Below are 12,354 nucleotides of genomic sequence, written 5' to 3' on the forward strand. Positions count from 1 at the left end.
GCCTCACGCACAACAACAGATGTCTCTCCCTCAGCCGATGCACAAACACACATGCACCCACCCCCTTAACAAAAATACGTATCGAAGGTAGGTGGTTAATAATAACCAGAATTTCAGATATGTCGTGTCTGACTGTGCAAGATGCAAAATATATTTTTTGAGTTCAGTATGATCGAACAAGAAATAGTCAGAATGCACTAAAATGTGGCTGATGCACAGGCTGATAAATACCAGAGATAAAAAATTGCATCTGTGAAAAACAGAGCAAACTGTCAAACGGAAATCCTGGCACAACAAAACCCCATTATGTGACACCGTGCCTTAAACTGGTCAGCTTCATGACGAAATTATTTCTCTTCAAGTTCTGAGCCTGGGATAAGTAAAGCAGCCATCATCCAGATTACCTGGCATTATTTATTTTCCTAACTGAAGATTGGGTAAATTCTGCCCCGCAGGAAAATAGCTGGCACCCCGGGCGCTCTGGCAGAAGGGCGGTCTGTTCCGCGGGCTCAGCCAGCCCGGCCCGGCCCCGCTGGACCAGCCCTGGCGGCGGGAGCGCCACGGGCACCTGCTCCCGGTTCATTCCAAGAGGGCGCGCAACAGGTTGTGCCGCTCGCTTTGCTCCAAGTTTCCCCTCTTAGTTCTTTGACCTGCGCTAAGGGGTTTACGCGGCGCATCTGGAAGCACCCCTACAAAGTACTTTGTGGTGAATTTCGTGGCTTTTAAAGCGTAAACTTCGGACCCGCGCGCTCCCGCTCAGCGCTGGCGCCGTTCCCAGCGGAGGAGGGCGCGGCGCCGGGCGGCTCCCGGCAGGTACAGCCGCCCCGGCGCGGCCGCGCGGGCGAATTTCCTGGCGAGGCCGCGCATCACCTCGGTGGCAGCGGGGACGAGGCGCAGCCGCAGGGGTGCGGGGCCGCCCCCGCCGGGGCGGGCAGAGGCCGCGGGCCGCTCTCGCTGCCGCGTGCGGGCGACGCCGAGCGGGCGGCGCTCCCCGACCCCACACCGCATCCCGCCCCCGCGGCCGCCGCCCATTGGCCGGCGCCGGCCCCCTCCGCCCCTTCCATTGGCGGCAGCCGCTGCCCCTCACGCCGCCGCCACCGCCCGGGTCTAATTGCCGGGGCTCGGGCGCACCCCGGCACAGGTACCGCGGCGGCCGGAGCGGAGCCTTCCTACGGGAGCTCCGCGCCTTTGCTCCTGGGCGTTTGGCCTGGCGGCTGAGCCCCCTTCTCCTGGTGTGGCTCGCTCTTGCCTGGGGAACTTCTACTGTAGCCACGGGGCGAGCTCGGCGGGGGAAGACTGGCCTGTTGCTGTCGGGAGGAGGGAGCGCGGCGAGCGGCCCCGCGTGTGCCAGCGGGGCGGGGAGCGATGAGCCGCGCATTGTTTGCCCTGTAGGCAGCGCCCGGCGGGCAGTGGGGCGGTGGGCCATGGGCTCCGCGCCTTTGTCTCCCGAGTGAGCCGGCCCCGCGCCCGCAGCCTTCCGCCGCCGCCCGAACCCCGGCGACATGGACGTGACCGTCTCCGAGCTCCTGGAGCTCTTCCTGCAGAGCCCCTTGGTGACCTGGGTGAGCAGAGGGGGGCGGCGGGGAGCGAGGGGGCAGCCGGCGGGGCAGTCCTGTCCTGCCGGGGTTCCCTGTGTCCGCTCGCCATCCCCCAACCCGCTGTCCTTCCTCCGGCAGGTGAAAACCTTCGGGGACCTGGGGAGTGGCGACCAGGATAACCTCGGTATCTACATGGACCTGGTGGATGGCGTGGTCCTGAACAAAATCATGCTGCAAATGTGAGTGGGGTCGGAGGGCGGCAGACATGAGGGGGCGCGCCCCGGCCCCTCCCGCGGGTGTGGGGCTCCGGCCCGGAGCTTTCCTCCTGCGGGGAGGGCGGCCTGGGGCCGGAGCGATTTTCGTTTTGGTTGCTCTTCGAAATTTACAAAAAACAGTGGGGGGAAAAAAGCTCCGAACTAATCCAGTTCTATAAAGTGTTCTTTAACTTCTCTTTCTGGTCTTTTTGCGTGGAGTGTGTTTGGTTTTCCTTCTTTTTTTTTTTTTTTTTTTTTTGTTTTTCTTTTTTTCTCTCCTAGTTATCTCAGTTATTCACGCATGCTACAGTGGAAGGTGTGTGGCAGTACAAAGAAGGAAATGAAAGTACAGTATCATATAAAGTTTTACTGGGAGGGTTTCATCTGAACTTTGTCTACTCTTGCGTAAACTTCGATACGGAGTACATAATTTGGAAAAAAACCCTCAGTGCTACCTCTTTCAAGTGGCACTGCAAGGCCATGTGTTGAAGGATCTTAGAAACTGGTTAAAAGATGGAGTACTGAAAATACCCTAACATTGAAATGAATCGTTGTTAGGACTTGTGCTGTGTTTTTAACCACATCCTTTCCTGTTGCTGATCTGCTGTGCTGTATGCAGAGCCTGACTGTTTTTTCTTTTCTCTGTATTTGCTTTTAAGTATTCTGAAATATAGTTGAGAGTTTATAGGGAGAAGTATTTGCCTTTCAGGGGAGGAGAGTTTGGAAGTCACTCAGTTTTGGCAGTGCACTCAAGATCTTAAGTGACTGAAGTCAATTGAAGCTCGACCAGTGTTTTGCAGTGTTAATCAAGAATTAAGAATTCATATTAGAATCTTTTTGAATCTTGAGAAATAACATTAAGTCTGACAATCAATGCCTCACCTGCTCAAGTTGCCAAGTTTTGTTATCTTCTGATACGTGGTTGTTCCACGTGAGAAGGTAATAAAATTTTCTTTTGACTTGATGTTGCCAACGGTGAAAATTGTGTACTGGAACTTAGATAGTGAAGCTGGTGAAGATCCAAGATTCAGAACAGAACCCAGATCAGCCAGCACACATGGAGATAACAAACTAATGGTGTAAAATATTAGTAGAGATAGAAGCCTCTTGGAAAGAGAAGGCATAATTTCCAGCATTTTTTAAGGAATAATTACTCTTTAAAAAAATAATTTTCTGGAAATTAAAGCCTCAAGTAGAAATGTTTAGATCCAGGTTTGTAGCTTTCCAATGTGTGGGAAATTAAATTTTGATTTATGACCATTGTGTTTGGCACAAAGATGACCAACCAAACTATCAAGGAAGAGCAGCTGAGTCAGCTGCAGGTTTGACTAAACAGTAGTATTATCTAAGACATGTATTTAATTATAAGTGCAATCATCTTCTTATTTAAAAACAAGAAAAAAATAACTGAGTCACATTTAATCACAAATTTATGGAGTTATGTGGCTTTTGAATGACTGTGGCATTTTTATGAGAGCTTCATTAGGTGGTGTGTGCAAACTTAAATATTTGTAGTTGGCCATTGAACTAAGTCTAAGGAGATAGAGTTGTTAAAGTCGAGGGAGCAACTGAGCAGTGGTCTGGAGACAAGGAGAGAATGATAAGATCTCATGGAAATAAGGAAGATAAGCATATAGGCTGGCTGAGTGCAGTGACACCAGTTGGTATTTTGTCTGCTCTCATGTGATTATGAGAGATGCCCTGGCATGCTTACTTGTTTTAAGCAGTCAGGTATATAAGTTGGTGGGGTTTTGGTTTTAATTTGTTTGGGTTTTTTCCCCAGGAAACATCTCTGCCAGTCGTGTCTCAGAAAGTGAAATGTGGGAGGCACAAGCACTGTGGGGTAGGAAACTGTCCCATTATACACAGTCGGGCCTTTTTTCCCCCCTTTTTAGGGAGATTTACCAGTGCTTCTAATGGTGACTAAGGAGCTTGAAACCAAAAGCTTTGTGCTGAGAGCCCAAGACTGTTTAATTTAGGAAGGATTGCAATTTTATTTATATATCCTGACCTAGCAAGGTGCTCAGGAGAGGTGCTGACTGACCTTTACTTTTCCCTGGTTTTAACTTTAGAAGTTGCAATGCAATTACTGCTTGCCTGTAAGTCATGAAAGTCTTGTAAGGCATGTTTCTGCCCCACAGAGCTTTCAGAATAAAAAAACAAATGTGTTTTTAAAAATTCTTGCTCATTGTTTTTAAGTCTTGGTCCCTGAAGATAGTTTTCAGTGCTTGGCTGGAGATTTCTTCCTGCTGAAAGCGTATTAATGGGAGCCTTTGATAAATCTAGAATTGAATTTGCCATGCTGTGATAGTGTTGACTGCTTGAAAGCACAGGTGCAGACATGTACACACATGTAGAGAGTAGGGGGTGGCAGGGTGAAAGAGCTGGGCTCCTGATGTGAGCAGCTGCATCATCACTTGTGTGTTATTTCACTTGGATTTTTTTTATCCTGCTTGCCTGATTATGGGAACAGAAATAGCAGGGGCACACGAGCTTGCATCTAAACACCAGGTGTGATGCAGTACTTTGCTGCAAATCAACGTGTTTCTTTCAGTGAAGATTTTGAAATCCAGATTCTTGGGAAATTCTGTACTAAAAATACAACATTTCTGCCCTGCAGCAAAGCAGATTTTAAGTTTCATTCAGGGCAAAAAAGATAGGTGGATCTGTGAAGAAATCCAGATGTACCTGTTCAGTGGAGATTGCTGAGTGGAAGTAAGGCTTTAGCTGTTTGAGTTGTGGGTGGGCTGTAGGAGTTCAGTCAGCCCCTAATTTCTGTTGTAATGGTTTGGATTTTCCCTAAATGCTGTCTGACAACTTTGGGTGGAGAAGATTCCAGCTGCTTTGTGTTGTGGTGTCAATGTTTTTTAGGTGGTGGGTTCATCTCAGCAAGGCAGCTGTGTCACCAGAGAGATATGTGACAGCTATCTATCACTTTTCCTCCTGCCAGGTCCCTGTGGCTCTTTGACAGGAGGTGAAAATAGGGCTGTGCCCTCATTTCATCCTCTTCAGAAATGAACTGCCCCCGGGAATGCTAGCTCTGAATAAAATGTGGTTTGCTCAGGCTTGCCAAATGTAGCCATGGCACAAGGGCAGAGGAAGGGAACCTGGCTGGGTTTAGGCAGACTGTAGTCAGTAGGACACCAGCTGTTGGGCTTTGCTGGTGATCCCTTTGCTTACTGGTAATCTCTAAAACAAGCAAGACTATTTTTAAGAAAGTTGGGCATTGTTTGGTTCTCAGTAGGGGCACCTAGCTGTTAAGCAAGTTGAATTTAGTAGGAAGAGTCAGACAACAGTGTTTGGTTTCCCCACTTAGATTTTAAAACAAGACAAATGATTTTTCAAATAATTCTGTTGTAAATGAGTGGTTTCGTGTGCTTGTGTCCTGCTCAAGTGTATATCCCAACCTGATAATTCATGAAGGACAGCGTTGATTTTGCAGACTTGCAGTACTGGCTGAATGCTCTGCATACAAAAATGTTTGTTAATCTTCAAAGTGCTGTGTTTCAAGCTTGTGTTGCTGATGGATTTATGTATACCAGGTTAATGAGTTTCTCTGCAGACATACTTTAAAGAACTTTGTTCAGATGGCTGTGTGTCGCTTCCTGGTATGAAATCAGCACGTGGCGACACTGCATAGACTGCCTTCAGTGTTACAGTTGCAGCTGTGGTATAATACCTAATAGAATAAGCAAATATTTGCCCCATTTAACTTCCCAAATGAAACTTCCTATAAGAAATAGTGTGGAGCTTTATGTAGGCATGTAAGTGTTTTCATGTTGCCTTGTTCTAATTCTTCTAATTGATAATTGACTGCTTTTCTGTCAAAACATTTAGCGAACAGGAATGTGTGTTAGGAATACAGCTGATAACACTGTATAACTAACACTGTATTTGTGTTAAAATCCCGTTATAAAAATGCACAGTAATAGGTTTTTTCCGTTTCAGTGGCAGCTGTCATGGTTTGTGGTGCTGTTGATAGGTTGTCTTTAATTTAGACCACGTGACAGGAACAGCCACCTTGTGAGTGCCCGCTCTTTGTGGTTTCTAGAAAATGGCATGAATACCAGAAGGTTAGAGATGTGCATCTGTTTAATTTAAAATTTTAGAATCTTACTTAGAGGTGCACTTTTCCACCATTTTCTAGGCAATTTAGGAATCTGCCAGCCTTAGTAGCATTGCCTCACTTGATGAGAGAGGAAGAACTTGGGTGGTAGGAGGGCTAGAGTGGCCCCAGAGTGGTGTGTTTTTGATCAGTGCCTTGCCTGCAGAGCGAAGTGCTGCAGGATGCTGGGTCAGTCAGTTCCTTGTGGCATCTTATAACCCTTGGGCCTGACTTGAGGGGTTTCCCCTTGTTCATCAAAATGGTTTGTCAGAAATTGTAAGAATGGGATTGTCATTTTAAAATTTAAGTGGGTTTTTTTTGTGGTTACTTTTATTAACTGATGACTTAAAGGATTGCATCTTCATGCACTTGTGTTGCTGGCCCCATGCCTGCTGAACTTGTCACTTGATCTGTCTCCTGACCCTTCCTTTTCTCTCTGTTCCTAGAAGAGTCATGAGAGTGTACAAACCAGATGACTTCTTTAAAATGTTTGGGTATATAGTGAGGTTTGAGATTTTTCCTTCTGTTTATTTGTTTTGGGTGGGTTTTTACCCAAGGTTTATGGAGTACCTCCCTAAGTCACACTTCAGCCATGCAGTCTCAGTCTTATTTAGATAACCTTTTTGATCTTGAGGAGTAGGTGGTTTTCAAAAAAAAGAAATGTAGTTTTCATTAGATTTGTATGTAAGGGAAAGACCAAACATCAAAGGACTGAAAAGGCATCTGAGGTGGTGTTCATGGATTTTTCAGATATATCTAGACGTTAATTTGTTTGGGTTACCCCGTTAGTGTTGCAAAAAAAAAAAGGAAAATCTCTCTTTAATTTTCACTGTGATCCTTGGAAACAGTTCCTTTCTATAAAATTCTTGATTTCACCATACAAGCAGGTGCTATAATGTACAAAGTGTGGTACCAACAGCTCTGTATTCTCTAGGCTAGGGTTGTCTTTAAGCACAGAAAGAAGAAATGGGATCTTGCCTGTTGAGAAGGAATTGTTTCATTTTCCTGCAAAGACAGTAATCCCTGTGGCAGTTTGAAGTGTAGGCTGTGCTGGACTTGCACATCTTGTGCAGAGGGTCCTCTCTGAAGTGAGCTGAGGTGTGAAGCTGGTTACACAACATGTTCAGAAAACTAGGGTTTTTGAGCTACCTTCTATTTTCAGAAAAGCTTTTAACTTCCTTGTGATGGAGAAGTGGCAGGAGTACCAGAGCTACACTGTGCTGCAGCTTGGCTGCAGGTTAAGAGGACCCTGAGGTCAGTGGCATTAAGGGCTCTTGGAGCAATCAATTACCCTTAACGAAGATGATAGGATAAAAGCTCTGCAATTGCTTCTGAGGGCCTGATCCTGCTGGTGCTTCTGTTCTTGTAACACAATCTCCACTGTGCAAAAATGAGCAGTCTTGGAAGTAGTTGTTTTGTGCCTTATGTGCCTTTTAAAACCTCATCCAAGTCCTGCAGTTCCACTGCTGCAGCTGTTGAAGAAATAGCCTCTCCTTTCCTGTGGCTCGTCAATGTGTTTTGTGGATTTTGGCCCCATTTTGTGCAGTTCTGGGAAGGATTGTGGAGTAGTGACTGCTAGCCAGTCAAAGATCTCCATTCTTGGCCACAAACGTGGAACACTGCCAGACAGTGCCATGGCAGCATGCTGCCTACATGAGCTTTCACATGGAAATGAGAACTGTAGGCTGACCCTTCTGTTTGGCCAGCTTCTCTTTACTGAATGTTTCTTCCCTTTTAGCTTCCCAGTTTGTTGTCATGGCCTTGCCTAAAAAAGCTGTATCCAGCTTCCTTTGAGGTTCAGCATCTGCTCAGACAGTACTGAAGGCAGGGTGCTGTCTGAGCTCAAGCCCAGGTGGCATTTATGCTTTGCCCTCAGTGTCGAGGACCCATCCTGTCAAACTGTTACAAGTATGGCTTCTGCACTCCTGTATCTGAGCATCAGTAAAATGGAATACTTACTACAGATTTTACTTTAAAAGCTTGTTGCAGTTGCCTCTTTTTGTTCTTTCTTTCATAATTTATTACAGTACTAATCCACATGCAAAATCCTGTGTTGCTGGAAAGGCTGTGTAGTGTCTTGCTAGTTTTGGTCATCTGTGCTTCACATTGCTTAAACCTTTGTACATAAATACTGTGTCTGATGTTATCTGCTGTCAAGGCAGTTTTCTCTCATCTGTGGAATATCTTTGTATTTTTTCATACTTATTCACACAGCACTGCTTTCACTCAAGAGGTGCTCTGGAATGGTTGTGCATTTAGAAAAAAAAGTAAAAGCTCTTTGACATACTTATGTAAACGTTGGCAGATATATTTTAAAAATAAATATTGGATCAGTTCCTCTTTTATTTCCTTGTCAACGCTTGAGTTCAGTAGTTGGCCCTGGAAGAGCTGTGAATGGCTTAATTAACAGCCGCAGCAGAGCTCTGGGAGGCAGGTGTTTGGATTGTGTAGGAGTCTGCTGATAAGAGTCATTATTAGAGCGCAAACAAAATGCTTTGATCTATGCTATTGGCAGATAAGGATTTTTGGGTTCCTTTTTTTGCAACATCTTAGAGTGTACAGAGAGGATCTGACATTTGTATGAAATTATTTGCAACTTTTTTCCCATGTCTTATTTTTTATTTTAGAAATAAAGTTGCTTCAGGTACAATTTTGATATGTTTTCTTTAAAATCAAACAAGAAACATAGCATGTATATGAGAGATCTGGTTAGATGATATGGGTGTAATAAGTACAATATTCTTCTTTTCCCTTCAGTTTATAAGACCTCTGGTCTTTGCAGTTTTTTTTTTACATCACTGATCAAGTATTAATACCCTCTTCTTGTTGTAAAACTCCAAAGCCAAGGAAGGCATGATAGTATTTCCTAGACTTGCCTTTATTTGAATAAGGAAAACCCCATATTATCAGAGACTGCTTTGATCTAGCTTGCACAAGCTCGGTAAGTTCTCTTTTCAGGGAAATATGGGTAAGAAGGGAAGCTGCCCTGAAGTGTTGTGTGGGTTGCAGTAGGGTACTTTGTGAAATGCAGGAAATATTGCCAACTTACACATAGGTGTAGAGGTAATGAGCTTATTCTGTCATGAATTAATGTATACGTACCCTGTATAGTTGTCAGTGTATTTATTGCATAAACTTAAATGTTATTGAGATGTTAAGTCTTAACACCTGTTTAATTAGTAATATTTTATTTTCTTCTTCCTTTTTAATAGAGATCCTCGACCAACCAACCAACGTGTCAACAAGCATGTAAATAATGATACCTATCTTCGGGTTCAAAACCTGACCATCTTGATCAGAAACATTAAGACTTACTATCAGGTGAGCTTTCTGCTCTCTGCTCATTGATCTGTGGTGACTGCTGTACTGCTTTAGCTAGTGCAGGGGCTAGGGGCTCAAAGAAGCTTGCTGCAGGTGATGCCTTAGGTTTTAACTTCTATATTTTTCAAATTCTGTACTGCATAGTGTCTAACTCTGAAGCTTCTTGTAGCCTGTTAATTTCTGCTCTCTCGTGCTAGGTAGACATAACAAAGTCTATCCGGGCCTGCTCTTCAAGGACACCCAGACTGTCCTAGGCCCAAAAAGTATAAACCAAAAGCCTTTGAGAGGGGGGCAAGCTGAGGGGAATTACATCATCAAACTGAAGCTTTAATCGGAGAATTAACTCTGATATGCGAATGAATCAAACCTATAAAAGTGTGAAGAACTCGTGACCTGTCATCCATCTTGGGGTCTATCTTGGCAGTAGCCTCTGGCTCCCCAGGGGGTACCTTTGAAGGCCTTTCAAATAAATACCTACCTTATTCCCTTACTCCTGTCTAGTCTCTGTTTCTGGGAGGCCTCTCAAGGCATCACAGGAAATGGAGGGGAAATTGTGCTTGTGTAAAAGTACTTCCAGCCATGCTTTCTCTTCTGAAAATGACAATATGGTTATCTTCTCTATCTATTCCTCATGGCCAGAGGCTGCTTCCTTGCCTTCCTCTTTTTTTTAAAGAAGTTTTTGTGCTCAAAGACTGTCATAGCATTTGGAGATGCATATACTAAAAGGGCTGTTTTGTGGTAGGATTGTGTATGTGAAGGGGTTTGCTGAAATGGAAGTAGTGTTTCTAGACAGAAGACTTTTTAAAACAGGAAACCTTTTCTTAAAGGGGCTGCTAGAAAATAAAATCTTGATGAAGAAGTGTTTTTAACGCTAGAATATAAACCTTAAATTGATAGGAAAAGTAAATCTGTGCTTAGCTTGAAGGTAGACTTCTTACACTCTGTACTTTGGTGTTCAAGTAGTTGTTTGTTCAGAACACCTCTAAGAGAGCGAAGTGCGGGAATGACTGCAGAGTCTCACAGTGCACTTGTTGGGTGTCTTTCTTGAACTGTCAGTGTTCCTGTACTGTCACAGTGCTCCCCTAAAACCAGGGTGGTGACAGCTGAGTGCTTTTGCAGAGTTACAAGCAGTTGGCTGCTGCTGGAGAGCCACAGCACAAGTTCAGTTACTCTAAATAGAATTTCTGTATGCACACTGTTATGTATATTTGGACTTCATAGTGAGAAGGTAACTGTTCTGCTGTTACCTTCTACACATCTTTTGCCAGATTTGAATGCTGTGCAGTGTAAACCAAGCTGAAACCACTTAGGATTGTTAAAATGCTTCTCTGTGTGTCCCAGTCATATAACGACCAAGCAAACTAAACTGTCGGAGTTGATGTCAGTGTGTTTACCCTGGACACTTCATCTTTTTTGTATATACAGAGGAGACTGTGTATCGGTTTTGTCTTCAAAATACAGAAGAGATGTAGAGTAGTGCCTTTTCGTGCCATTCTCTTCCAAAGCTTGCCTACACTGCTTTTCCAGATTGCCACAACTCTGCTCCTGGACTTGCTTAGGAAAGCCTGAAAGACAGGCACTTGTGGAAAATGACAAAACCAGATGGGGCATATGAGTCATCTGTGCAAGTTCCAGCAGCCTGCTAGGAAAATGAAGTAACTTAGGTTTGAGATGATGGTGTAGGGGAGGATATCATGTGTTTCTGAGGATAACTGATCTGTGTCTCTTGTTGAGATCTGGAGATGCTGATGCAATGTGATGTCATTCCTGAGACTTGTGATTTCTAAGGGGAAATTCCATTTGGTCATAACTAGAGGTTGAAGTTTGGGGGTTAGTGGGTTGGTTTTTTGTTTTGTCTTGTTGTTGCTGTTTCTGTTACTCAGTAAATAGTTTAAATGTATATGGAGTCTATGAGAGAGACTAGTCTTAACCTTCCTTCTCCTTGCCCCCTCAAGATTTAATGTCTGAGAGTCTGGTTCTTCATGTGCTGAAACTTTGATTCACGTGCCTTTTTTTCTTTTCTTGAAGCTGATACTCTGGCCTCTTTTAAAAGTACCTGGAGAGAGCTCAGGGTCAGGAAAAAAGAAAAGTGATTCAGAGTCATGTGTTATGTTACTTGTTGACCTAGCTGTTGAGCTAATCCAATAAAGCTAGCAACAACTAAAATAGGTTAAGACACAGAATTTTCAATGGGAAACAGTAGCTGAGGCTTGCAGTAGCAGCTGTAACAGTCATGTTCCCATTGTAGTCCAGAAGTTAAGTACTATGAATCTTGCTGCCTGAGGACAACATATACTGTATGTAAACAAAGTAGTCATGAGAGCTTATCACTCTTTGCATTTGGTCCTGAAAATGTAATTACAACAAAGTTTAAAATAAAATAACTTTTTTTTGATGATAATAACGTTATATAAGAAACTTATTTTTCCTTGACACAATCATATCTTCAGGGCAAATCCAAGGTCTTGTTGCTAATCTGAGATTCCCTTTCATGTGGTGTGTGCAGCCTTCAACTTCCCGTAGTCTGGGGGTAGTTGAGGCCATCTATGCTGTAACTGAGCTCTGTGTGAGATTGATGCCAAGTATAGTGTTGCATCTGTACTCGTGTCTGTTAGATGTTTGGAGGTTTTCTTGTCATTAGGATATGATTTAAGTAGGTTTTACTAGGATTTTTTTTAACATGCAACCAAATAGATGCTTTGGAATATTAAATATTCTTAATAATTAAATATTGTTAGGCTGCTTCTCTCCTGAATATTAGGAATGTTTTTAAATAGGCTGAAGTTGTGGGCATTGTTTGATGAAGTAGTATTAATACATTAGCCTAAGTTAAAGTGAGGGTAGTGTCTTACTGACTGAAAACGTGTCTGTGGGGACTGTGAGGGATAAGTTCCTGACAAACAATAGGAACACAAATTTTCTGCTTCCTCAAGAGAAACAAAAACTCCTAAAAACACAATACTGGCCTTGACATTTTACGTTCCTTTTTGCTTAATGGACTAAAGTCAAGTTTACGGCATAATTGCTGAATTTGGTAGACCAGGTCATCTAGAATGAAGTAGTATTTTCATCATTGTTTTTCAAAGGACATTGGTAGGTATGCAATAATATTTGTCCTTCTTTGTACTGGGCAGGA

At 43.7% G+C, this 12,354-nt stretch overlaps 1 protein-coding gene across 2 annotated transcripts in view; it reads left to right on the top strand.

The window, feature by feature from the left end:
* Positions 1 to 1,080: 1,080 nt before the first annotated feature.
* Positions 1,081 to 12,354, top strand: part of CCDC88C (coiled-coil domain containing 88C) — a 106,137-nt gene continuing 94,863 nt past the window's right edge. Inside the window, exons 1-3 of one of the 2 annotated variants that reach the window (XM_048307029.1) lie at positions 1,081 to 1,562; positions 1,677 to 1,777; positions 9,110 to 9,218. In XM_048307029.1, the coding sequence (XP_048162986.1) occupies positions 1,503 to 1,562; positions 1,677 to 1,777; positions 9,110 to 9,218 (270 nt within the window). In that variant the 5' untranslated portion in view covers positions 1,081 to 1,502. The remainder of the gene's footprint in view (positions 1,563 to 1,676; positions 1,778 to 9,109; positions 9,219 to 12,354) is intronic. The other variant, XM_048307030.1, reaches the window with a different exon arrangement.

This window comes from Corvus hawaiiensis, chromosome 6, assembly GCF_020740725.1.
Source record: "Corvus hawaiiensis isolate bCorHaw1 chromosome 6, bCorHaw1.pri.cur, whole genome shotgun sequence".
Lineage (NCBI taxonomy): Eukaryota > Metazoa > Chordata > Aves > Passeriformes > Corvidae > Corvus > Corvus hawaiiensis.